Raw genomic sequence first — 27869 nt, 5'->3', positions numbered from 1 at the left:
CACACTCATGCATTCACTCACTCACGCACTCACTCACGCACACACTCACTCACTCACGCACTCACTCACGCACGCATTCACTCCACCCACTCACGCAATTCGCGCGCCGCAGGTACCACTACTACGGGATCGCCGTGAAGGAGTCTTCGGCCTACTACGACGTCATGTACTCCAAGAAGGGCGCCGCGGGGCTGGGCGACACTGCCAAGAAGGAGGCGCCCAAGCAGACCGTCGCCTACTCGCCACGCTCCAAGCTCGGCACCCTCCTGCCGGACTTCCCCAGCGTCAAAGAGCTCACGCTGCCGCCTGGCATCCCCGCCGAGAAGGTGGGCACGCGTGGTGCACATGTGTGTGTGTGTACACGTGTGTGCGTACACGTGTGTGTGTGCGTATTGCACGTGTGTGTGTGTGTGTGCGTGTTACACGTGTGTGTGTGTGTACACGTGTGTGTGTGCGTGCGTTTTGCACGTGTGTGTGTGCACGTGTGTGTGTGTGTGTGCACGTGTGTGTGTGTGCGCGTGGTGCACGTGTGTGTGTGCGTATTGCACGTGTGTGTGTGTGCGTGGTGCACATGTGTGTGTGTGTGCACGTGTGTGTGTGTGTGCGTGCGTGTTGCACGTGTGTGTGTGCACGTGTGTGTGTGTGCACGTGTGTGTGTGCACGTGTGTGTGTGTGCGCGTGGTGCACGTGTGTGTGCGTGGTGCACGTGTGTGTGCGCGCGCGTGTGTGTTGGGTACGCGCGCGTGCACGCGTGGTGCACGTGTGTGTGTGTGTGCGCGTGTTGCACGTGTGTGTGTGCGCGTGTTGCCCGTGTGTGTGCGCGCGCGTGTGTGTGGATACGCGCACGTGTACGCGCGTGTGTGCGCGTATGTAACGCGCGCGTGTGTGCGTGTATGTAACGCGCGCGTGCTCGTGTGGTGCACGTGTGTGTGGGTAACGCGCGCGTGCACGTGTGTGTGGGTACGCGTGTATGCACGTGTGTGTGCGCGCGTGTGCGTGTGTACACGTGTGTGTAGCGGTTAGCGCGCAGCACTACGAAGCCGGCGACCCGAGTTCGCTTCCCGCTCACGGCCAACACCAGTTGACGATTATCTGAACCGGTCCCGGGCTTCCCATATGTCGGCTGAACCTGAAATGAGTACCTGGTTCGGTGTGTAAACATTACCACCCCCCGTGTACCGTGCCGGCCTTCATGAGTGTTCGTTAACAGCAATCGCCAGAACAGTCTGTAAAGGACATGCGGGGGAGCTTTGTCTTTGTGCGTGTGAGAGTCTGGATCAATGTTGCATCGCGGGAGAGTTGGGGAGTTTAATGAGCGAGCGGGCGAGCGGGTGAGTGGATTGGATGAGCAGCAGTCGTAGTAACGGCATCAGCAGTAGCAGCATTAGCTGTTGTAGCAGCTGTAGCAGCATCAGTAGCAGTAGTATCAGTAGCAGAAATATCTGTTGCAGCATCAGTAGCAGCATTAGCTGTTGCAGCATCAGTAGCAGATATTGTAGCATCAGTAGCAGCATTAGCTGTTGCAGCATCAGTAGTAGCTGTTGCAGCATCAGTATCAGCTGTTGCAGCATCAGGAGCAGCTGTCGCAGCATCAGTAGCAGCATCAGTAGCAGCTGTTGCAGCATCAGGAGCAGCTGTTGCAGCATCAGTAGCAGCATCAGTAGCAGCTGTTGCAGCATCAGTATCAGCTGTTGCAGCATTAGTATCAGCTGTTGCAGCATCAGTAGCAGCATCAGAAGCAGCATCAGTAGCAGCATCGGTAGCAGCTGTAGCAGGATGCGTACGTAAGCACCGAGCCGGGCCTCCAATGATCCGTGTGGGGCATCCCGTCCCCGCGTTGGGCAGGTGTCCACCTTCATCATGATGTACCGCACGCACTGCCAGAGGATACTCGACACCGTGATCCGGGCCAACTTCGACGAGGTGAGGGCACGGACTCCTCCTCCTCCTCCTCCTCATTTCCGTCGTCTCCTCCACGGTCCGCCTTCCGACGTCTGCCCCGGCCTTCTTGCACGCCGCGATGTGCGCGCGATTTCCCGGCCGTGGCCGTGCGGCTGCTGAGCGAGACCTTCGCTCCTCGTGACCTCTCACCGTCCCATCGCGCGCGGATAATCATTCATGGCTGATGATGATGATGACGACGACGACGATCATGCTGGTGGATTGATGGTGGTGAATTGGTGATGGATTGATGGTGGTGGATTGATGGTGGCGGATTGATTATGGTGGATTGATGGTGGCGGATTGATGATGGTGGATTGATGGTGGTGGATTTATGGTGGCGGAATGATGGTGGCGGATTAATTATGAAGTTGACGATGATGGTGGATTGATTATGATGATGGCAGGTTGGTGAAGATAATAGTGGTTAAATTGTAACAATGACGGCGGATTGATGACAGACTGATGTTGGCAGATTGATGACGGTGGTTTAATGATCGTGGTTTGATGATCGTGGTTTGATGATCGTGGATTGATGATCGTGGATTGACGATCGTGGATTGATGACGACGATGATGGCAGAACGATGATGGAGTGAAGACGGCCTTCACGCAGCAGTGGCCAAGATCGCGACAACGACGACGAGAATGACGTCGACGAAGAGACACGACCTCCTTCCCCCCTGACGGCGATCACCTCGCGTGACCCCGCTTCCCTGCCACACCTCCCCCCCCCAGGTGCAGAGCTTCCTGCTGCACTTCTGGCAGGGCATGCCCCCCCACATGCTGCCCGTGCTCGGCTCCCCGGCCGTCGCAAACATCGTGGGGGTGTGCGACTCGATCCTCTACAAGGCCATCTCGGGGGTGCTCATGCCCACGGTGCTCCAAGCTCTCCCAGACAGGTAGTGGGGGGGGGCGGTGGGGTGGGGGGGAGCAGTGGAGGTGAAAGGGAGGGAGTTGTATTGGCGGGGGGTGTGTACAACACAAAAGAAAGGATTGAGGAAAATGATGAAGTGAAAAGTCGTCAGGAGAAGAGGCCCCGGGTATCTCCTCGTGCGCCGTGCCGGCCTTCATCGGTGCTACTCGCCAACGGCACTTGCCCCGAACTTATCTCGTTCAAGGCTAACACGGGGGACCTTTGTCTTCGTATGCGCGTGTGCGCGTGTGTGTGTACGCGTGTGTGTGTACGCGTGTGTGTGTGTGTACGGCCTTCATAGGTGCTCGCTTACAGCACTTGCCCCTACAGTCTGTTAAGGCTATACGGGGGATCTTTATCTTTGTGTGCGTGTGTGTGTGTGCGCGCGCGTGTGTGTGTGTGTGTGCGCGCGCGTGTGTGTACGTGTGTGTGCGCACGTGTGTGTGTACGTGTGTGTGTGTACACGTGTGTTTGTGTGTGTGTACGTGTGTGTGTACGCGCGTGTGTGTGTACACAAAACAACCCCCTACCTCCTCGCGGTGCCGGACGGGCAACTCTGTCGTGGACAGCGCTGTGGGGGGAGATCCAATTTTGATTGGCTCCTCCCCTCATGGCATATGTGTCCACCACAGGGGCTAAACGGGGGCTCTGGACGGGTGCGAGGGGCTGGTAACCCCTCCACCTTCAATTAATTACCACGAAACTACGAATTAAACTGAAATATGTAACAACTAAGCTTGTGCCGGAGGCCCCGGGGGGCCAGGCGTCTATGACGTCTCCTGGCCAAACCCCAATTGGCGGAGCCAGGAGATTGAATACCTACCCTCGGGGCTACTCCAGAAACAACGAAAAGCCACTACGGTTGGCCACGTGGAATGTTCGAACGCTCACTGCAGAGGAGAGGCTGCCACTCCTCTGTCGGGAGCTGGACCGGTACCGCCTGGATCTATGCGGCATTCAGGAGGTCCGGTGGACCGGCTCTGGCTCCTGCCACCATGAGGGGTGGACAGTCCTCTACTCGGGGCAGCAGACTGCCAAACAACAGGGTGTGGGTCTTCTTTTGAACAAAAGAATGAAGGGGGCGTGGGAGCGTGGCGGTGAGGTGTGGGAAGCTGTAAGCCCCAGGCTACTTTGGGCTCGCCTTCCCATCAACCGGAGGCGAGGAATGGTGGTCGTGGTTACTTATGCCCCCACCGAAGATGAACATCCGTGGAGGGATGCAGGCAAAGCCGATGAGTCAGATGCCTTCTATGACCTCCTGTCACAGGTGCTGGCTAAAGTGGCCCCTCGGGATAGAGTCATCATGTTGGGTGACTTCAATGCCCGAGTTGGTCATGATACTGGCACCTGGTCTGGAGTGATTGGAGGGCATGGGCCAGATCAGCTCAATAACAACGGTAGGAGGCTGCTAGATTTTTGTGCAGCCCATGGGCTTGTAATTACCAACACGCTGTTCCGGCATCGGCGCATCCACACAACATCATGGATGCATGCCGGGTCCAAGCAAGAACATCTGCTGGACTACATAGTGACGGACCAGCGAATGCGAGCCCATGTCCTTGACACCAGGACCTACCGTGGAGCTGATCTGCCCTCTGACCATCGACTAGTCATCTGTAAGATGCGCCTGCCATTCTTCCACTCCGGTGGTGGGTGTACACCCAGGACCCCATTCCAACCTAAAGTGGCCTGGTCTCAGTTATCTGATGAAAGTTGCAAGCGAGAATTTCATCATCGCTTGCGGCTGGGATTGGCATCGTCCCCGACTCCTCCTGATGTCGAGGGTAAATGGGCGAGGTTTAGGACTGTGACTCATGCAGCTGCAATGGCTGCTTTGGGTACGCGGTCCAGACCTCCCCAGACACCCTGGATGACAGAGGAGTTGTTCAGGACGGTTGAGAAAAAGCGACAGGCCCACTGTCATCGGCTACAGAATCCCACGTCAGAGAATGAGGAGGCTTACCGCAGCCTTCGCTCGGAGGTTCGGAGAGCCGTGAGGCGCTGCAAGGATGGGTGGTGGTCGCGGGTTGCTGAGGAGATGGAGTCTGCCTCAGTGGCCCGTGATCACAAATCTCTATTTAACTCCATCAAAAAAGTAACCTGCAGTGCCACACCTATTACCATCATTAGGGGAAAAAACGGTGATCCAATTTCCGACCCCCAGGAACAGGTTCGCAGATTTGCTGAGCATTTCTGTGAGGTCCTGGGGGAGGGAAACTCCCTCAGCCAGGAAAACATCGTGGCACAAAGTGAGGATGACCCTGCTGAGGCTGCGGTGCCTCAAATATTGGATGAAGTCACCCCCTGTGAGTGGCTGGCTGAGGTGCCAGCTGCTGATGAAGTATTGAAGGCGATCCGGAGTCTGAGACCAGGAAAGGCAGCGGGCAGAGATGATCTCCCAAGCGAAATGCTGAGGGAGGGTGGCGTTTGTGCACAGACTGCCCTATATGACATCATAACAACAGTCTGGACCACTGGACGGGTTCCGCAGGATTGGAAGGATGCCCTGGTGGTCCCCCTTTTTTTTAAGAAGGGGGACCGCACAGACTGTAACAACTACAGGGGCATCTCACTCCTCAGTGTGCCGGGAAAGGTCCTGGCAAGGATTATTCAGCATCGCCTTGCCAGGCACGCTGAGGAGAGGCTTGCGGAGCCCCAATGCGGTTTCAGGAAAGGGCGGTCCTGCACAGATGCCATATTTTCAGTCCGTCTGCTACAGCAGAGGTGTAGGGAATTCCAACAAGACCTACATCTCTGCTTTATTGACCTGGTCAAGGCCTATGATACCATCAGTAGGCCTGGGCTCTGGGTCGTTCTTCGTGCTTTTGGAGTACCTGACCCTCTGCTCACGATCATTAAGGAACTTCATGATGGTGAGCGGGCCCGGGTAAAACTACGTGGCCGGGAGTCAGAGCCATTCCCTGTACACCTTGGGGTGCGACAGGGATGTCCTCTGGCTCCCACATTATTTAACATCTATTTTGACCACGTAGTTCGTGAAGCCTTCAATAGCTGTACCGGGGGAATCTCCATATGGTACAGATATAATGGGAGGCTAATCGATGCCCGGGTGCGGTCAAGGGATGGCTCCCTATTGCTCAACCACGTTATGTATGCTGATGACTTGGTAATAGCTGCTCAGTCAGAGGAGGAGTTGGAGACGCTGCTGCTGAGACTGGAGCATGCCACTAAGAGGTGGGGCCTTACCATCAGCCCCACCAAAACTAAGCACCTGCCTGGGTATTTTGTACCATCCGACACTCCACCCCCACAATTCCCAATCGGTGATGGGGCAGTTGTGGAGAGAGTGGAGAGTTTCCCATACCTGGGCAGTGTGCTTATGACTGGCTCCAGTTTAACAGCAGAGGTCTCACTCCGAATCAGTCGAGCGGCAATATCTTTTCATCGGTTGCGTAACGCTGTGTGGAAGCTACCTGGTCTGTCGCTCCGCACTAAGCTTCAGGTCTTCTCGGCCACGGTCATTCCCTCCCTTCTCTACGCTTGCGAAACGTGGACCCCCCTAATGGAACATCTTCGCCGGTTAGAAACATTTAGGCTGGCCTGCCTACAATCCATCCTGGGTTTAACCAGACTGGATTGTGTGAGGAGCTCACAAATCCTTGAAAGATCTGGGCAGGGTCCCATCGGTGAGCTCCTCCGGCAGGCAAGGCTGCGATGGCTGGGTCATGTAGCCCGCATGCCCAGCCACCGCATGCCGAAACAGCTTTTGTTTGGCCGGATTGAGGGGGCTAAGCGGGCGCGGCACGGGCTAGAGAAGAGATGGAGTGATGTGGTACAGGAGGACGTGGAGCTGAGTGGACTTGCCGATGACTGGTACCAGCGGTGTCAAGATCGGCCTCTGTGGAGGAGGCTCGTGAAGGATGCTACTGGGCAGTTGGAGGCAGTCGCCCTCCAACAACAACGGAGGGCGGAGGAGCGACGCTCACAACAGCGAGCGGAGCGCCGGGTGGCTAAAGCACAGCAGGTTGGCACAGTAGGGGGCACAGGTGGTGCATCAGCCAGTCATCTCAGTCAGTCGACCCGTGGCACCTGGGTCTGCCCCGTGACCTCCTGCCAGCGGGCGTTCGACACTTCACGTGGCCTCAGGGTGCACATAGCCTGGCACAAGCGTCGTGGTGACGTCACCGCCACTTAGTGGCGAATGGCGGTTGTTGTTGTTGTTGTGTGTGTGTACACGTGTGTGTGTGAATGCATGCACGTGCGTGTGCCCAGTCTCACCCAGGTGATCCGCAAGTTCGCGAAGCAGCTGGACGAGTGGCTCCGCGTGGCCCTGGACGACCTGCCGGAGAACCTCTGCGTCGTCAAGTTCGAACGTGCGTCCGACTCGGGGGCGCCGGCGGCGATGATGACGATGACGACGACGATAATGACTATGGCAATGATGACGACGACGATGACGACGACGATTATGACAAAGATAATGACATTGACAATAACGATGATAACGATGATGATGACGACGACGATTATGATGACGATGATAATAACGACGATGATAATGATGATGATGACGACGACGATAATGACGACGATGACAACGACGATTATGACGACGATGATAATGACGAGGACAATGACGACGAAGGAGATTCTTGCGTGGCGTAAAGGGGCGGGAAGGTGCCGAGGGTCGGGTGATCGAGGCAGGCGGTGCCCGCCGCTGCTGCACCGCGGGAACTTGATGGACCTTGAGGGACCTTGAGGGGCCTTGAGGAACCTTGAGGGACCTTGAGGAACCTTGAGGGACCTTCAGGGACCTTCAGGGACCTTGAGGGACCTTGAGGGACCTTGAGGGACCTTCAGGGACCTTCAGGGACCTTGAGGAACCTTGAGGGACCTTGAGGGACCTTGAGGAACCTTGAGGTACCTTGAGGGACCTTGAGGGACCTTGAGGAACCTTGAGGGACCTTGAGGGACCTTGAGGAACCTTGAGGTACCTTGAGGGACCTTGAGGAACCTTGAGGGACCGTGAAGGACCTTGAGGGGCCTTGAGGGACCTTGAGGGACCTTGAGGCCTTCCCGTCCGATGGCATCAGCGGTGTCGGCCGCGATGGCCTCTGCACTGCGGTGACACAATAAACTAATGGGCGGACGAAACGCCTCCTTGGCGTGCCTGTCTGGCCCTCCCCATGAACGATACAAGTATATATGGTTTAATACATCCCGTCAGCCACATGGCCTTTCCGGGTTTGTAAAAAATAAACATTTCAGCAGAGTTAGTTTGATACAAGCACACTCTGGATCCGGTTTGCTATTAGCAGAGTTAATGTGTGGCGGTCGCGTAGCGCTTAACGCATTGCACTACGAACCCAGCGGGCCCGAGTTAGATGCCTGCTTATGGCCAACACCCAGTGATGATTATCTGAACCAGTCCTGGGCCTCACATGAATACCTGGTGCGGTGTGCAAACATCACTGTTAGGGAGACAAAGGCGGCCGGGCGTGGTGCTATCCACCCACCCCCTCGTGTGCAGTGCCCCGTCCTCCGTAGGTGCTCGCTATCAGCACTTCAGAATCTGAATATTTAATTACGCTGGAGGAATCCGATGAGCTACAAAGCTCTTTTTCACTTGCCCCAAAAGTCTATTGAAGACTATACTGGGGGTGGTGGGGGGGGGGTGGGGGGGGGTCTGTGTCCGTGTCTAAGGTGTGGCCCCCACAGGTAGCTGGGAGTCCAATTCAGGCACCTCAATTAGGAGGATGTACTCCACGCTCCGGGGCTCAAAGCGCCGATCCGTTCCTCGGCCGTGACGCGCACCGCACCAGTCGTCTCCCCGCGAGCCGCTGTGACGCCGAGATGACCCTCACCCTGGATGTGAACCCTCTCCTTGCAGTGGCCCGGAGGTTTTCTCAGATCCTGCGGAGGCAGACTTCTCTCAACCACCTGTGCCAGGTGGGTCAAGTGACAGGTGTGTGTTTACCTGGCTGCTGAGTTCACATATACTAACGAAACCAAACTATATATTTATTTATTTTAACCAGGTAAGGCCCGACTGAGCGAAATCTGTATTTTTCAGAAGCGACCTGGCCACAAATAATAGCTCAACGAAGTGGCTTAGAGGCCGTCCATAAATGACGTCACGCACCTAGGGGGGGAGGGGTCAGACATTTGTGCCGATGTGTGACGAGGGGGGGGATGGTGAGAAATGTGACGTCACATCAAAATGTGCAACTTTAAATAAATATAGACAACACATTCTACTTAATTAAATAGACTTTTCAATAAATGTTTTCTGGGGGGAGGGGGGGCAGAGCTTTGTGACGTCATATTTGAGGGGGGGTCTGACTTTTTGTGACGCCGTGTGACGAGGGGGGGGGGTCAATAATCGTCAAAAATTGCGTGACGTCATTTATGGACGGCCCCTTATCATGAGGAAATTCATAGCAGCCAAGCACTCTAAATGCGTGTTGAATTCTAAATGCGAAGGGAAAACCCGGAGGACCCGGAGAAACATCCACACGACCACGTGGAGAGACACTCGAAAAACTCCAAATGTTCAGCAGGCGTCAGAGTCGGCATCGAACCAACGTCCTCCTGCATACCAGGCGAGGTAGTTAACATCTCCTAGCCACCGTGATGATGAGATAGAGAGACTCAAACTACAAATGTATACAGCAGGCATCAGCATCGGGATCGAACCTGCGAACCTCGTGTATAACAGGCGAGGCAGTTAACATCTCCTAGCCCACCTCTTATATTCATAAACACGGTTGACCATTACCGAGGAAAGCCTCAGCGAGTCGCAAGACACTTTCACCGAAGGCCCTGAATGGGCTTATTTCGCCCATTCCGTGAACGCGCGTTTGATTGGCATCCTTGTGGCAGGAAGCCGGAGAAACCCCACCAAAGCATCGACGTGGGCACACTCCGCACCGCCATCTCCTTGGCTGCACCCCCACAGCGCCACGCTTACAACACCTGGCAAGCCCTGGTGGTGGTGGTGGTGGTCACCCATCCTGGCACTAAGCAGGCTCAGCCCCCCGCTTAGCTTGAGAGAACCAATGAGATTAAATGTTGGTTTGAAGCTTGCGTGACTGCAGGAATCCATAATCTTTGGTTCTTTCGGTAAAGTCCACGTAGGTAAAAAAATCAAAAAAAATCACGACGTTTCGGGCGCAACACAAGCGTCCTTCGTCAGGTCCCTGTCCGTCTGACGGACGCTTGTGTTGCGCCCGAAACGTCGTGATTTATTTTATTTTTCTACCTCCGTGACTCTACCGAAAGAACCAAAGAGTAGAGATTAAATGCATTTAGTGGGTTAGTCGCAAAGGCAAACGATGACAGCGAATACAATACCCAGGTAGGAAACGTGCTCTAATCTCGGTGCTAGCCTTCTACACACATATATATATAAATACATTATATACGGTATGTTAAATTGCACGCCGTCGCCTAAGATGATGTGCGGCATGCTCATCGTAGCCAGGCTGACGATGTTCGCACAGCACCCCTGTCCGTCTGGCGCGATGATTCCGACGAGGGGAGAAGAGGCAAACGAGACTATCCTCATCCTCTTGAGTTCTCGTCGCAGCGATGACATCGCCTCGCCCTATTTAGAACCGCGTCTTCGCGGAGACGCGGTTCTTCCGCGAGGGAACACGGAGCGCGCACCCCGTCGTAGCACGGAACGCGCACCCCAACTGGAACGCGCAACGTGCGCTGTTATGACGTGGAACCCGCGCACCGCTATAACGTGGAACGCACACCCCGTTATAACGCGCACCGTTACAACGCGAAACCCGCACCCCGCTCGACGACGGATTACTTTCTTGAGCTGCACGGCTGAGCGATACAGTAACGCGGGATGCGTACCCACAGTTACTGGTCCCGCCGACTCACTGCGCAGTGTTGTGTAGTACATCGTCTCTCGCCAAACTTGATCGTTATTACATTATTTGCGAGGACATTTTTGTCACTTTCCAAGTTTATCGCCTGGCGCGGCACTTTTCAGGAACGCATCTGCCGTGTTAAACGAGGACTTTGCGTTTAAGCGTGTGTCTATAAAGTGTGTCCCAACACCCGTGACGATTTCCTAAGCCGGTTTTGGGCCTCCCCTAGGTCGACTCGGCCTCAATTGAGCACCTATAGCGATGTGTAAAAACATCGCAACGAGGGAGACAAAGGCGGCCGGGCTTGAAGACTGCTTATACCAACCCCTCTTGTGCCGTTCCGGCCTTCATAGGTGCTGCTCGCTGGCAGCACTTGGCCCAACAGTCTGTGAAGGCTACACGGGCGGCCTTTGTGTCTGTGTGTCTGTGTGGCAGCTCCAGCACGCGCCAACAATTGCCCAAGCTCTGTGGCCCTATAATTATCGGGAATGTTTTAAATACAGGGTGCTTCGAAGAAATTGTTAACTCTTCCGAGAAAGTACAACAATAAACACGATAAATGTCGTGCCTCCTGGCTCTGTAGACCACCTGGAGAATATTCCAGGCAACGCGTTGACAACGATGGCGAACAAGTGGGAGACTCTTTGACTTTGTGAAGCTATTAGCATGACATTCGTTACCACGTTACAGTTATTTTTCCATTAAAAACGATAGTTCCACATAAGTGTGAAACATGTTTTTTAAGCACCCTGTATACACACGTGCGTTTGCAAAGTGATTTTAACAGTCATTTGGCCAAGATCGTTGCGTGCCCCTAAACCCCGCAAATGTAACTGCGAATCATATAATTGGGGATCCCTAGCATTATACATTTGAATGATTACTGTGTAACAAATGCATTGTTATTTTTGTTCCTGGGTAGTAAGTGTTATTTGCCAATTTCTTATGCCTCAAAGGTACAGAAAATGGCTATTATTCCCCACAAACTTTGCTTTTGTGACCAGGACAGTGATATTTTAAAATTTACCTATTGTCAATGAGAAAACGTGGTGTGCATTTGTGGCATTCCTTCACGTAAAGTCCTGGTCACAAAAGCAAAGTTTGTGGGGAATAACAATAGCCATTTTCTATACTTTTGAGGCATAAGCAATTACAAAATAACACTTACTACCCAGAAACAAAACTCGTGTTACATAGCGAATCATTATTAGAATGTGGGCCGTGCATTCCCCCCTCCCCCGGGGAAGATGCTTGACGCAAGTGCTTAATCGGGGGGGGGGGGGGGACATAGCGGGCATCCCACCGCAGCTAAAATTGTTTCCGATCGCGAGAGTTGTCCTTCGATGTGTTTGGGCGGCACAGAGGCACCACGCAGATTCACCCCCCCACCCCCCCCAAACCCAACCCCGACGAACCGATTACGAATCGCTACCCCCCTCCACCCCCCCTCCACCTCCCCTCCACCTCCACCACCCCCACGTGGTCGACTCCCGTCCCTCCCAGGCGTCGCGCACGGTGATCCACAGCGCCGACATCGCCTCGCAGATGCTGGAGGACTGGCGGAGCGTGGACCTGGGCAGCATCAGCAAGCAGACGCTCTACACCGTCGACGAGTGGCGCGAGGAGAACCGCGCCCTCACCGAGACTCGTCAGTGTCACCCCCCCCCCTGCCCGCTCTCATCTCTCCCTTGTATTTGATTCTGTGTGTATCTAGAACGTTGTGTGTGTATCTAGAACGTTCTGTGTGTATCGAGAACGTTCTGTGTGTATCTAGAACGTTCTGTGTGTATCTAGAGCGTTCTGTGTATCTAGAACATTGTGTGTATCTAGAGCGTTCTGTGTATCTAGAATGTTCTGTGTGTATCTAGAACGTTCTGTGTGTATCTAGAACGTTGCGTATCTAGAATGTTCTGTGTGTATCTAGAACGTTGTGTGTATCTAGAACGTTCTGTGTGTATCTAGAGCGTTCTGTGTGTATCTAGAACGTTCTGTGTGTATCTAGAACGTTCTGTGTGTATCTAGAACGTTCTGTGTGTATCTAGAGTGTTCTGTGTGTATCTAGAACGTTGTGTATCTAGAACGTTCTGTGTGTATCTAGAACGTTCTGTGTGTATCTAGAACGTTCTGTGTGTATCTAGAATGGTGTGTGTATCTAGAACGTTCTGTGTGTATTTAGAGCGTTCTGTGTGTATCTACAGCGTTCTGTGTGTATCTAGAATGGTGTGTGCATCTAGAACGTTCTGTGTGTATTTAGAGCATTCTGTGTGTATCTAGAACGTTCTGTGTGTATCTAGAATGTTCTGTGTCTATCTAGAACGTTGTGTATCTAGAACGTTCTGTGTGTATCTAGAATGTTCTGTGTGTATCTAGAATGGTGCGTGTATCTAGAACGTTCTGTGTGTATTTAGAGCGTTCTGTGTGTATCTAGAGCGTTCTGTGTGTATCTAGAATGGTGTGTGTATCTAGAACGTTCTGTGTGTATCTAGAACGTTGTGTGTGTATCTAGAACGTTCTGTGTGTATCTAGAACGTTCTGTGCGTATCTAGAGCGTTCTGTGTGTATCTAGAGCGTTCTGTGTGTATCTAGAACGTTCTGTGTGTATCTAGAACGTTCTGTGTGTATTTAGAGCGTTCTGTGTGTATCTAGAGCGTTCTGTGTGTATCTAGAATGGTGTGTGCATCTAGAACGTTCTGTGTGTATTTAGAGCATTCTGTGTGTATCTAGAACGTTATGTGTGTATCTAGAATGTTCTGTGTCTATCTAGAACGTTGTGTATCTAGAACGTTCTGTGTGTATCTAGAATGTTCTGTGTGTATCTAGAATGGTGCGTGTATCTAGAACGTTCTGTGTGTATTTAGAGCGTTCTGTGTGTATCTAGAGCGTTCTGTGTGTATCTAGAATGGTGTGTGTATCTAGAACGTTCTGTGTGTATCTAGAACGTTGTGTGTGTATCTAGAACGTTCTGTGTGTATCTAGAACGTTCTGTGCGTATCTAGAGCGTTCTGTGTGTATCTAGAGCGTTCTGTGTGTATCTAGAACGTTCTGTGTGTATCTAGAACGTTCTGTGTGTATCTAGAACGTTCTGTGTGTATCTAGAATGTTCTGTGTGTATCTAGAACGTTCTGTGTGTATCTAGAACGTTCTTTGTGTATCTAGAATGTTCTGTGTGTATCTAGAACGTTCTGTGTGTATCTAGAACGTTCTGTGTGTATCTAGAACGTTCTGTGTGTATCTAGAGTGTTCTGTGTGTATCTAGAACGTTGTGCATCTAGAACGTTCTGTGTGTATCTAGAACGTTCTGTGTGTATCTAGAATGGTGTGTGTATCTAGAACGTTCTGTGTGTATTTAGAGCGTTCTGTGTGTATCTAGAATGGTGTGTATCTAGAACGTTCTGTGTGTATTTAGAGCGTTCTGTGTGTATCTAGAACGTTCTGTGTGTATCTAGAATGTTCTTTGTGTATCTAGAACGTTGTGTATCTAGAACGTTCTGTGTGTATCTAGAACGTTCTGTGTGTATCTAGAATGGTGTGTGTATCTAGAACGTTCTGTGTGTATCTAGAGCGGTCTGTGTGTATCTAGAATGGTGTGTGTATCTAGAACGTTCTGTGTGTATTTAGAGCGTTCTGTGTGTATCTAGAGCGTTCTGTGTGTATCTAGAACGTTCTGTGTGTATCTAGAACGTTCTGTGTGTATCTAGAGTGTTCTGTGTGTATCTAGAACGTTGTGTATCTAGAACGTTCTGTGTGTATCTAGAACGTTCTGTGTGTATCTAGAACGTTATGTGTGTATCTAGAACGTTCTGTGTGTATCTAGAACGTTGTGTGTATCTAGAACGTTGTGTGTGTATCTAGAACGTTCTGTGTGTATCTAGAACGTTCTGTGTGTATCTAGAACGTTTGTTACATCACAAGATACACTCGACAAAAAAAGCCTCTCTCGCCGTGCGCGCACCCCCCTCCACCCCCCCCACCCCACCCATCGCCTGTCGCCTGATGAAGCTCGTTGTAATTACTGGCAAAACGTCGTACTCCAATTGTCTAACGTTGTGGGTTTTATTCTCCAACACAATCCGGTGTGCTGTACTCGTAACGATTTGGCACGTTTTGTTTACGTGACAAACCTTACTAATGGGCTGTGTCGGGTGGTGGCGGGTTTCACGACACATTTATATTTACGCGATCTAACCCAAGAAAAACTATTTTATGGACGGCGGAGACATCGCGGCGATTCGCACCGTTTTCTCCCGACGTGCTTGTCTGCCGGCTTGCCCACCTGAATGTGATATTGCAGTTGTCGCTTTGCACCTGCATCGGCAGCAGCCGTACGGCAGAAGAAAGGCGCTCGCTAGCAGTACTCGCCCCGACCAACTCGAGAGGCCTTTACGTGCTGTTTGTGTTTAGTTTGTTGTCTTTCCCCCGCACCTCCGATTAGCACGGGTGGCTACGTACGGTGCGAAAGAAGTTCTACATACGTGCATCTGTGTGCGCGCGCGTGTGTGTGCATGTGACAGATGTAGCATTGCACTCAGACCCGCTCGCTCCCAGCCTCATCCACCAACTCCCCTCTCCCACCCGCACCTTCTTTTCCACTCCGTTTGCTCCGACTGCCGAGGAGAGCGAGCGAGCGAGCGTGAGAGAGAGCGAGAATCTGCTGATGAACCTCGGGAGGTCACTGAGAGGCACGGGGTTCCGGCTACGATAATTATTCCGGCACATCAAGGGGTCAAGGGTCGCCCGCAGCGGTCTATATGCAAATCCGGAGTAACCTTCCCGATGGTGTGGGTGCCCAGGAACCACCCCTGCGATTAACACCACAACCACCACCATCACAACCACTACTTACCCCTCCCTCCCACTCCACCTGTCTGCACCGTTCCCCTGAATTCCTGAGTCGAAACAGAATCAACAGGCATCCACCCACCCACTCACTAACCTTTTCCACTCACCTACATATCCACCCACCAACTCCTTCACCTATCCACCCACCCACTCGCTAACCTACTCACTGACTCACCTACCCACCGACTGTATACCCCATTCACTTGGCCACTCGTACACTCATTCACACACCTATCCAATCACTCATCCACTTATCCACCCATTCACTAACTTACACACTCACCCATCCACCTACCCACCCACTCTGTCTCTTATACGCTCACTCACCCCAACCACGCACTCACCCCGCCCATTCCTTTACCCACCCACCCCAGTCAACACCCACTCACCCATTCAGCTCTCCACCCTCCCAGCCCATGCGGCTACCCCCTCCCAGGCACCATCAATAACCTCCGGACCTCCTGCCCGCCTCTAATTTCATTTAATGCTTGACATTTCGCGGTGATGGGCCCCGGTCAGGTTTCTGCTTTTGTTATAAATCATTAACTTACATTCATCTTCTTATGCACATTAGGGTTATGGGGGGAGGAGAGGATTGATTTTTTTGTATTAATCAGCCCTGGTCTATCCACTGCTGGATGAGGGCCTCCTTACACCGTCGCCATCTCCATCTCGGTGCCGTGCACGGGCAGATGTTGCCACTCCATCTTCCTGCTCGTCATTCTACTCGGGGAATTTTGTTCCTTCGGTTGCCGTCCTATCATCACCAGTGCCGACCATCTGCTGCCATCATCATCATCCCAGTGTCGTCTATCTGCCGTCATCATCGTTATCATCATCACAGTGCCGTCCATTTTTTTGCAATCATCGTCATCATCCCAGTGTCGTCTATCTGCCGTCATCATCGTTATCATCATCACAGTGCCGTCCATTTTTTTGCAATCATCGTCATCATCATCCCAGTGTCGTCCATCTGCCGTCATTATCACCGGTTCTGGGCCTCCCCGAGGTCGACTCGGCCTCGAATGAGTACCTGTTGTGGTGTGTAAACATAACCAATGCGGAGACAAAGGCGGCCGGGCGTTGTGTTGGCCACCCACCCCCTTGTGTGCCGTTCCGGCCTTCATAGGTGCTCGCTAACAGCACTTGCCCTAATAGTCTTCAAAGCCATATCGGGGGGTGGCTAGGTCGACTCAGCCTTGAATATGCACCTGTTGTGGTGTGAAAACAAACGCTCAGCACTGGGGAGATAAACGTCACCCGCATCATACACCGCGTCACCTACTCGCTAACAAGCACTTTCTCTAACGGTCTATTGAAGGCTATCCGGGGGGATCTTTGTCCGGGCGTCTCTGTGCGTGCACAGTCTACCAGGAGTTTGAGCAGCTGCTGGAGGAGCAGTCACCCATGGAGTCGTACATCGAGTGGCTCGACTCGATGGTGGAGAGATGCGTCGTGAAGGTAGATGGAGCCCGATCCCCTAAACCCTAACCACTGCACCCATCATCAACCGTCGTCAACCATAATCGATCCACCGCTGGATGGAGGCTCTCCCCCCAAGCCGTTGCCACCATCCTCGCGGTCTCGTGACGCAACGTTACGCGCCAAGCACCCTGCCAAAGACCTCGTTTCACCGTCGTGGCAAACGCGCTTCCCTCTCCGGGGCCGCGTTCCCTCTTTTTGTCTGCCACTCGTCGCAGTTCCTCGCGGTCGTCGCTGATTCTCTCTCTCCCCCCGCCCAGCCCGCGACCAGGAGGCCCGGCACCCTGAAGCACGTGGCGCGCCAGTTCCTGCTGATGTGGTCGTGTTTCGGCACCCGCATCATTCGCGACATGACGCTTCACAGCGCGCCCAGCTTCGGTGAGAACCTGCCAGCGCAGCCGCACATCAGAAGAGTCGCGGGGGGGAGGGGGGTGGGTTGGGTTGGGGGGCTGCTCAAGCTTTTTTTTTACGTCCCCCTTCGAGGGCGCGAGGACAAAGTCATAAACGTAGCGAATGGGGTGATGCCGCGAATATTGGGCGGGTAGGGATTGGGGCACACGCCAGCAGTTGTAGGGGTTCAGTGTCGGAGCAGTGAATGCACTCGTCCATGGCGAGTTGAATTTTGCAAAGGTTTTGTGCGCCCGTTGGGTGATTGTTGTGCGTTTAGTTTATTGTCCTTTAGCTCGTGTCCCCGATGAGCACGGCTGGCTGAGTACGGTGCGAAAAAAAATCAACGCACAAACATGCAAATGATGTTGACGGAAAGACCGCAGAGACAAACAGGTTTTCGGGGACTTTGCGTTTGTCACAAGCGAGGAGGAAATGCCGAGTCCGCAGGGACCAGACGTCTATCCCTCTCCCGCCCTGTCCAGGGGTAGGGTCATGAAGGGTTCTTCAGAAGGGTCCAGAGGGGGCGGTGAGGGAGCCTGCGGTTGGGGGCTACGACCGGGGTTGCCAGGAGGGGGGGGGGCGGGTGGGTAGGTCCCGGCAGGAGGGGAGAAAGTTGGTGGGGGGAGAAGGTGGTGGTGGTGGGGGAGGGGTCTCGTCTTTAGAACTTCCAGTGATTTTAGTGCTCAAGAGCTGCGCCACGGTGAGGGATGAGCAATTCGCCCAACAACTGCCCGCGATGGTAAAACGTCGACAGCGGCGTTAAACGTTAACTTTAAACGTTAACGTTAAACGCCGCCGCCGCCGCCGCCACCACCACCACGTGTTTCCTCTGCGAGCCACACAGCGCGCCGCGCTTGATAACGGCCGGAGCCGGGAGGCGGACGGAGCGATCGCGCGGGACAGCGCCGCCGCCCGGCGTCGAGGCCTCACCGAGAGCCAAATCTCACGGCGTCCAAAGCTGCGTGCGTGCGAGTGCGTGGAGAGATGCGCGCGTTTGTGCGAGTGGGGAGCCTTGGTGCAGCGGCTGGCGCGCGCCGCACCAACCTGTTCTGGTCGTCCCCTAGGTTGACTCAGCCTCAAATGAGTACCTGGTGCGGTGCGTAAACATCGCAACGTAGGCTTTTGCAACCAGTATTATAGATCGCGTTATTATAATATTAATAAAAACGCGATCGAACCCAAATGCATTTATTGTGAACTCGCCCCCTTGTGTGCCGTGCCGGCCTTCATAGGTGCTCGCTAAGAGCACTTGCCCCAACAGTCTGTGAACGGCTACACGTGGGATCTTTATCATTGTGTACATGCGTGCGTGCGTGCGTGAGTGTGCATGTATCGGTGTCTCACTGTCACGCTAAGATTCCTGTACACGCGTGTGCTCTCCATGAACCATCCAGTGTCTATCTTTATGCGCCTTTGTTACTATTTCTTTCTCTCGCCTCTTTGTGTATCTGGCCCTGTCCGTCTCCCCGTCTGTTCACCTATTTGTCCATCTGCCTGTCTCCTTGCTCTGTCTCTTGAAATAAACTACATCTTGCTGTATCTTTGGGTCTCTCTGTCCCCCTGAGTCAATGTCTTCAAAATCATGCCTCTCTATAACTTTCTCTCTCGCTTCACCTCCGAGTCTCCGAGTCTCTCTTTAAATTAATGTTCAGTCCATGTCTCTCTGCATCTTTGTCTCTCCGTCTACGAGTCTCTGCACCTCGCCCCCTTGGTCTCACCCCCACCAACACCCAGCGCCCCCCCCCACCCTCTCCCGTCACTACCCCCCCCCATCCCCCGTGAGCTCAGAAACTCTCGGATTCCCAATTCTCCGCGCCTCCCTGAGCCCCATTCATGTGCAAATGCGACGGAGTCACTCGCTTCCTCTCGAAATCATTCGCGGTCTCAGCGAAGCCCCCAAAAACCGCATGCCAACTACCGATGATAATTAATAATCGTCATCAGGCACGGTCAATCCGCTGCTGGATGAAGGCATCCCCAAGACCGCCGCGATGTAACAAAAACAAACCGAGGTGCTATTCACCGTCTCTTCTTACACCCCCCACCACCACCGCCCCTCTCGCACGTGTTCCGCTCCTTGGCTCCCGCTACATTATTATTCCTGACCATCGGGCCACCATCGTCCCTGCTGGCCGTGACGCCGCGTCCTGCCCAAGCCCCGCTCGACTTTTCTTCACTGTGTGGAGCGATGTCATTCACCCGCGTAAAGTCCCTCTCTCATCACGTGCTCCTCTTTCTGTCTGCTTTGCGCACTCCTCGGTTGTTGTTCTACGTACTCTACGCTCGTGACCACAGTGTTTCCGACCCGTGTGTCACAGATGGGCAAGTGTGTATGTATGTACGTATGTTGAACTTATTTCGCTCCGTACGTAGCCAACCGTGCTAAACGTAGTACGTGCTGAACACGAACTTCCATCCTTGGCCACGTTTTTGGGTGAGATCGCGTAAATATAAAAGTGTCGTTGAACCCTCGACCACCCTACACAGCCACTTAGTAAGATTTGTCACGTAAACAAAACGTGCCAGTTGTTTACTACTTCGGCACACCGGTGTGTTGGAGAGTAAACGCACAAAATGTACAATTCGAGTACCACGTTTCAGTGATGATTACAACCGGCTTCACCAGGCGATTAGCCAGAAATTTCACGAACACATATACGTTCACGCGACCTAACCCAAAAAAAACCCTTTATTACGGAAAATATTGGTCGCGAAAGCCTCCATGTTAAAACTGTTACTCTGTAATACACGACGTAAAATAATTAGTTTACCCAGCAAAAAGCCTCACCGAGTCTCGAGGTTCGCAGCCAGCGGCGTCCCTGATACCCTGCGATGTTCGGCCAAATTACGCTGTGTTTTTTGTTAGAAGATTTAGCTTTTACTCCGTGTGGAAGGAACACCCGGAGAAACATCCTCCCGACGTGTACGGTGGGGGTGGTGGGGGTGCGGACACCATGCGAAACGTCACCGAAGAGAAGTTAATTTTGGCCGCGTGTCTCCCACGCCCGGCACACACCGTCCAGTGTACCTCTCGCTTTGTCTCCCTGGATACGACTCGTCACGGGGCCTACGCCGGCCTGCCAGTGACCGGGGAAATATGCACAACGACATAAACAATTCGGATGTGATCCGTACGTATCTGTCTTTGCACGTGAGCAATGAACTTTTTTTTCATATCTCCCCATTATATTTCAATCGCACGATCGGTATCGCGATACGAACACTTTCACATTGGGGGGGGGGCCTCTCGTACCACCTCCTGTTTGTGTTGTCCTTCCCCCGCACCTCCGATAAAGCACGGCTGGCCATGTACGGTGGTGCGAAAGACGTTCAACACACACACACATACACGCACACACATACACACACACATACACACACACACATACACGCACACACATACACACACAAACACACATACACACACACATACACACACACACATACACACGTACACGCACACACATACACACATACACACACACATACACACACACACGTACACACATACACACACACACATACACACACACATACACACACACACGTACACACACACACGTACACGCACACACATACACACACACATACACACACACACATACACACACGCACACACATACACACAATGTACGTGTCGCGGACAACGCGCCGTCACCACCGCCGCCGCCGCTGTGACATCGGCCTCATCCGTCTTTGTCTTCCCGCGCAGGTTCCTTCCACCTCATCCACCTGATGTTCGACGACTACGTCCTCTACCTGCTCGAGTCCCTGCACTGCCAGGAGCGAGCGGCCGAGCTGCTCCGAGCCATGCGGGGCGAGGGGCCCGTCGGTACGACGATGGCGGTGGGGCGCGAGGGTGGTGGGGAAGGGCGACCCGGGTTCGATTCCAGCTCGCGGCCAACGCCGGTGACGATTTTCTGAACCGGTCCGGTCCTGGGCCTCCCCTAGGTCGACTCGGCCTCACATGGTGCGGTGTGTAGTAAACATCGCTACATGGGGAGACAAAGGCGGCCGGGCGTGGCGCTGGCCACCACCTCCCCCCCCCCCCACCTCGTGTGCCGTTCCGGCCCTCATCGGTGCTGCTCGCTAACAGCACTTGTCCCTGCAGCCTGTCAAGGCTACACGGAGGGAGGGGATCTTTGTCTTCTGAGCGTGCCCGTAACACCCCCGGCGCCTGCGCGACCGCCTTCCCTCTCGCCCTCAGGCGCCGCCGATGAGGCCGCCTTGCCCAACCCTCGCCTGCCCTCACCCAGCACCGCGACCGCCACCACCGCCGCCTTCCACCTGCAAGAGTCGACCATGGCCATGGAGACGCAGTCCGTGGTCTCCTCACTCAGCGCACACTCGCCCGGGCCCAGCGGCGTCACCTCCCCCACCGGTGGGTCCCCTCCCCTCTTGTCAGTGGGTCCCCTCAGGGCGCCGTGCTAGCGGGATGTTGACTACCTCGCCGGGTGTGCGTGATGTCGTGGGTCCGATCCCGACCCTGACGCCTGCTGCTGTATATTTGGAGTTTGTGTGTCTCTCTCTCAGTATCATCACGGTGGCTAGGAGATGTTGACTACCTCGCCAGGTATACAGGAGGTCGTGGGTCTGATTCCAATCCTGACGCCTGCTGCTGTATATTTGGAGTTTGGGTGTCTCTCTCTCATCATCATCACGGTGGCTAGGATATGTTAACTACCTCGCCTGGCATACTGGAGGTCGTGGGTTCGATCACGACGCCTGTATATTTGGAGTTTTCGTGTCTCTCTCTCTCTCTCCTGGTGGTCGTGTAGATTTTTCTCCGGGTCCTCCGGTTTTTCCCTCCACATTTAGAATCAACATCACGCGTTTAGAGTATTTGGCTGCAATACATATCCACATCGATAAGCAACTTTGTTGAGGTATGATTTGTGTCTACGTCGCTTCTGAAAAAATACCTACTGTATGCAGCTCACCTGGTAAAATAAAAAATAGTTTATAGTTTTAGTTTTTTTTTTAATGTCAGTGGGTCCCCTCTGTTGGTGGGTCCCCTACTTCACTTACTGCTGCTGCTGCTGCTACCGGCATTACTCTTGCTGCTACCTATGACGATGACGACGTTGCTGATGCTGCTGCTGCTGGCTGCTGGCTGCAGGCAGCAATCGCTCCTTCCCCAGGTCGCCGGTCGCTCCGTTCCAGTCCGTGGCGGCGGTGGCGGCCCCTGGCTCGGTGCCCCAGGGGGATCCGAGCCCCCAGGGGGCCACGCTGCCGTACGCCCGCGCCTTCCCGTCGCCGCACTCCCCGCTGGGGCACGCGCCGCACCGCTCGGCGCCGGCCTTCCCACAGCGCGAGCTGCACGGGTGAGCGAGCGACCACCGGCGCCGGGGTGTCGCGCTTCGCATTTGTTTCGAATGGGAAAAGAACAAGAGCAGGAATCGAGATAATTTAGCGGCCACTGGCCAAGCGCTTCGCTCTCACGTCACTACGAGCGGAGAGGTTCTCGCAAGGGAATCGTCGACACGGCCCTCGGTTTTAAACGATGCTATCCCAGCGCGTCGTTCTCTGGCTTGCGTTTCCCCCCCCCCCCCCCCACGTTTAAGGTTCTGAAATCGTTTGTCGTTGTGTGAGCGATAAGTCGCAACCTCCAATTAGCACGGTTGGCTATGCACGGTGCGAAAGAAGTTCGGCGTGCACTTACATGCACACAAACAAGCCGTGGAGTGTCTAAGTACATGCTCTCCACTCGCCTGGATGCAATTGCAGGTTGCGCCCACCCGTGGTTAAACAGGCTGCTCAAAGGTAGCGAGCTGGTCACATTATAATAAACATAACGATACAAATTGCCATTTCATTACCTCGGAATACCCCACTGATTTTAAAGACTTTATTTTTCAGGAGCGTTCCCATTTGGGATGTTTGGCCAAGTCCAGTAATGCTTGTTCGTTTTTGCGGATGGAAAATGGAGAACCCCGAATTTGTTTCAGGCGATAACGCTGAAAACGAGACCTCAACAATAAACCTCGCCACCACCGACCCAAATCCCGATCCCCCTTTCTGGAATCGCGTCCCGCAGCCGCCGCAGCAGCCGCTGCTGTCACCGTCCTAGAATCCCACCCAGATCCCGAAGAGCGCTGCTGGTGAACGGAGTGGAAAGACGCGGACGTCCAGAATGGACGCCTCAATTCCAGACGCAAACGCCATCGCGCACTCCCTGGCTTGGACATTCCTCCTCGAAGACACCGGTCAAACTTTCAACAACACCGAAACATCAACAGCCTGTGCGCACATCCCCTTCGCGAATGGAAAATTAAGGATAAATTGAAGACTCAGCCACAGTAATGCGATTGTGGCGATGCAAACCAAGCTATGGACCATCTCGTAGAGCACTGTAGTCTGCGCTGCTTCAACGTCGGAGGAGTCGTAGCAAAACAATACGAACTCTAGTAATAGGTTTTTACCCTTTTATCTGGCACCAAAACTGACACCTTTATAAAAGGGATCGTGTTTGCAATAACCACAACACAAGCAGTCAAAATGCAAACAAAAAGAGACAACTCTGATAATGATATGCACTGTCCTTGAAATTGATTGGTCCACACCCAAGACAGCTTTTCTTAGAGCCTAGTCTCCACTGGTGTTGGACCAGATGACGCCAATAGGCGTATAAAGGTGTCAGTTTTGGTGCCAGATAAAAGGGTAAAAACCTATTACTATATCTTGCTACTGGCAAAGGAGGTCTTATAATGTAAACACGAACTCTCTCTCTGCTCAAGCCCTCTTGTGGCCTGTCGACCTCGACATTGCCATTTAGCTCCTGAACCGCATTGCCGTCAAATGCACGAATAGAACAGAACTGAAGCCTCTGCACAGGTGGATTCAAGAATCCGTTGTTGTTCTACCCGCCGCCTTCCGGACATCTTTGAGAAAGAGCTTCGTAGCCCATCGGATTTTCTCCGGAATGAATAAAGATTCTGGTTCTTGATTCTTCTGCCATCTCCTGGCCACCTCAGCCCAAGCCTGCAACACCGGAACAAAACGTCAGCCCCCCCCCACCGCCCTCGGTTTCGTCCCTTAATTCGGCTCGTTCCAGCTCGGAGGGATACGAATTGTACGCACGTTGAACTTCTTTCGCGCCGTACGTAGCCAACCGCGCTCATCGGAGGCGCGCGGTGGGGATGCACAACAAACTGAACGCGATGCCAGGCAGTTTTAAGGACGCGAGTTTTCGGCCTACATTTCAGGGTGCACAGCTCCCAGCGGCTTCCCGATAGCGGCCGGGAAGGCCGTTCCAAGCGGCCGCAGAAGCGCATCCAAAATGCACGCGACGCGGTGACCGCCGGCTTTTTGTGCTCCGACGGCGGCGGGCCAGAAGCCGCCGTGCGACAAGTCCTCTCCTCGGTGTCGTGGGGGGTTGCGCCTAGTCGCGTGTTGGGCGATTTCTGCCCCTGCTGCGGGAGCCAGGCTCTCACCAGTGGCTCTGATGGCATTTGCCGGGGATGTTTTGTACGCGCGCGCGTGCGTGTGTGTGTGTATGTGTGGGTGTATGTTGAGTGGGGAGCGGTGGTTTAGCGGTGAAGCGCGCTGCGCTACGAACCCGGCTCGATTCCCGCTCACGGCCAACACCAAGTGATGATTGTCTGAACCGGTCCTGGGCCTGCCCTAGGTCGACGCAGCCTCAAATGAGTACCTGCTGCGATGTGTAAACATCGCCACTAGGGAGACAAAGGCGGCCGGGCGTGGTGCTCGCCACCCACCCCCTCGTGTGCCGTGCCGGCCTTTATAGGTGCTCGCTAACAGCACTTGTCCCTACAGTCTGTTAAGGCTATAAGGCTATACGGGGGATCTTTGTCTTTGTGTGTGTGTTGAACTTCTCTCGCACCACCGTACGTGGCCTGCCGTGCTTTGTCGGAGGTGCGGGGGAAGGACAACACAAACACGAGGTGGTACGAGATGCCCCCCCCCCCCCCCCCCAATGTGAATGTGTTCGTCTCGCGATACCGATCGTGCGATTGAAATATAATGGGGAGATATATTTTGCTTTTTAATGCGGCGTGTTAACCGTGTTATCGCTCTCTGTCTCTCTGTGTATCTTTCTCTGTGTCTCTGTTTGCCTCTCTCGCTGTCTTTCCATGTTTCTTTCTCCCCACGTCTCTCTAAATCTCCCCTCATTCTCTGCCTTCTTCCTTATCTCTCTGTCTCTTCCCCGTCTCTCCGTGTCTCTCTCCATGTCTCTCCCCGTGTCTCCCCCCCCCCCCACCCCCCTACTCATCACCCGAACAGAAGCTACACGGGCAGCTACAACTACACGAGTTACGCGCCTGCGGTCCCCGCTCAGCACCCCCCCGCTCAGCACCCCCACGCTCAGCACCCCCCCGCTCAGCACCCCCACGCTCAGCACCCCCACGCTCACCCTCACCCAGCAGCCCACCACGGCTCCGCCGGGCCCGCCGTGACCTCGTACCACGCTGTGCCGCACGAGCAGACCGTGGTGACGCAGCTGCACTACCCGACAGCCGCCTACCACCACCACCACCGGCGCTCAGCGCCGCAGGTGATGCACGCGCACACACAAAGGGGCCGTCCACAAATGACGTCACGCACCTGGGGGGGGGGAGGGGTCAGACATTTGTGACGATGTGTGACGAGGAGGGGGGGCGGGGTTTGAGAAATGTGACGTCACATCAAAATGCGCAACTTTAAATAAATATAGACAACACGTTCTACTTAATTAAATAGACTTTTTAATAAATGTTTTCTCCTACAACATCAGAGTGCAGCGCCACATTAAATACGCACTACAATGACAATAGTTTAAAGCGATTTTAAGAATGTTTTTTTTGGGGGAGAGGGGGGTGGGGCAGAGCTTTGTGACGTCATATTTGAGGAGGGGGGGTCTGACTTTTTGTGACGCCGTGTGACAAAGTGGGGGGGGGGTCAGAAACCGTCTAAAATCGCGTGACGTCATTTATGGACGGCCCCACACACAAAGATGACATTAAAGATTCCCCCGTGTAGCCTCAAATAACTTTTGGGGCAAGCGCTGTTCACGAGCACTGTGGCACACGGTGGGGGTTTGGGGGCCCAGCACCACGCCCGGCCGCCTTTGTCTCCCTTGCTTGTGGTGATGTTTCCACACCGTGGCCGGGTGCTCATTTGAGGCTGAGTCGACCTAGAGGAAGCCCAGAACCGGTTCAGATAATCGTCACCGGTGTTGGCCGTGAGCGGGAATCGAACTCGGGTCGTCGGGTTCGTAGTGCAGCGCTAGCCGCTACACCACCGCTCGCATGCGCACACGCGCTCATCAGCACCGTCACTGTCATCATCATCATCGCTGTTATAACCATGAGCAGCACTGTCAACAGCAGCATGAGGAGTACCATCATGCAAGGGCACTGGTCATCATCATCAACAGCAGCAGCAGCATAATCCTCTCCATAATTGTTGTCATTCTCATCATCATCGTCGTGCTGTTCTCATCGACATCATCGTCGTCATCATCATCATCATTGTTGTCATTGTCATCATCCTCGTCATCATGAGCAGCACCGCAGCAGCAATAACCTGATAGTCATCATCATCAACAGCAGCATGATCATCATCATCATTATTGTCATCATCAGTGTGGTTGTCATCTTCATCACTATCATAATTGTTGACATCAATCATCGTCGTGGGTCATCGTGGTCATCGTCAATGTCACGGCAGTCGTCCCTCATCGTCGTATCAACGATGTACGCCAACAGCGAAGCACAAATGAAATGTCAAAAGACCAGACCTGGTTGATCAATAATAATCATCATCATCATCATTTATAATAATAACAGCATCACGCACAGCCCTTTCGACAATCCACTGCTGGATGATGAGGTCATCCCCGACACGCGGCCACCGCCGTATCGCTCGTGTTTGCTCGGCAGTGGTGAGTGGAGATCTATCCGCAAGGTTCGGGGCCCCGGACAAATCACACCACACGCCGCCCTCCCCCTCCTCCTCCTTCTCCCCGACGCCTTGAAACTAAACCGGAAGTATTACACCTATCACCGTGACGCCGAAGCGTGGGGACCCCCCCCCCCCCAAAGCGCGGGGCCCGGAGCGGTCGACCCCGATTCGCACGTACCCCTAGGGGCCGGCTCCGACTTCCGCGTGGCGAGTGTCTACGCGTGGAGGTGGCCGGGCGTTCCCAGCGATCGCTTTGCCGCTGAGATCGTGAGTTCGAAACCCGGCAGGCCGCCCGTGACTCAACTGGGGCTCTCGAGGTCGGCCCCGGGCTGGTGAGGCCGACCCCGGGCTGGTGAGGCCGGCCCCGGGCTGGTGAGGCCGAAACCCCGGGCTGGTGAGGTCGACCCCGGGCTGGTGAGGCCGACCCCGGGCTGGTGAGGCCGGCCCCGGGCTGGTGAGGCCGGGCCCGGGCTGGTGAGGCCGGCCCCGGGCTGGTGAGGCCGGCCCCGGGCTGGTGAGGCCGGCCCCGGGCTGGTGAGGCCGGCGAACTGG

The 27869-nt window shown here is 54.0% G+C and overlaps 1 protein-coding gene across 3 annotated transcripts in view; it reads left to right on the top strand.

Moving 5' to 3' along the window:
• Nucleotides 1-27869, top strand: part of RFX4 (regulatory factor X4) — an 86539-nt gene that overhangs the window by 43759 nt on the left and 14911 nt on the right. For all 3 annotated transcript variants that reach the window (XM_076065414.1, XM_032949201.2, XM_076065413.1), the window contains 12 exons: nt 113-326; nt 1846-1923; nt 2679-2842; nt 7090-7190; nt 8708-8766; nt 12207-12351; nt 16909-17003; nt 17285-17402; nt 21127-21246; nt 21622-21795; nt 22534-22738; nt 25659-25929. In XM_076065414.1, coding sequence (XP_075921529.1) covers nt 113-326; nt 1846-1923; nt 2679-2842; nt 7090-7190; nt 8708-8766; nt 12207-12351; nt 16909-17003; nt 17285-17402; nt 21127-21246; nt 21622-21795; nt 22534-22738; nt 25659-25929 — 1744 coding nt within the window. The remainder of the gene's footprint in view (nt 1-112; nt 327-1845; nt 1924-2678; nt 2843-7089; nt 7191-8707; nt 8767-12206; nt 12352-16908; nt 17004-17284; nt 17403-21126; nt 21247-21621; nt 21796-22533; nt 22739-25658; nt 25930-27869) is intronic.

Source organism: Petromyzon marinus, chromosome 7 (genome assembly GCF_048934315.1).
Source record: "Petromyzon marinus isolate PM22_M1 ecotype Great Lakes invasive population chromosome 7, UKy_Petmar_22M1.pri1.0, whole genome shotgun sequence".
In the NCBI taxonomy this organism is placed as follows: Eukaryota; Metazoa; Chordata; class Hyperoartia; order Petromyzontiformes; family Petromyzontidae; genus Petromyzon; species Petromyzon marinus.
The sequence above is the reverse complement of the archived record's forward strand: the minus strand, read 5'-3'. Positions and strand labels throughout refer to the sequence as shown.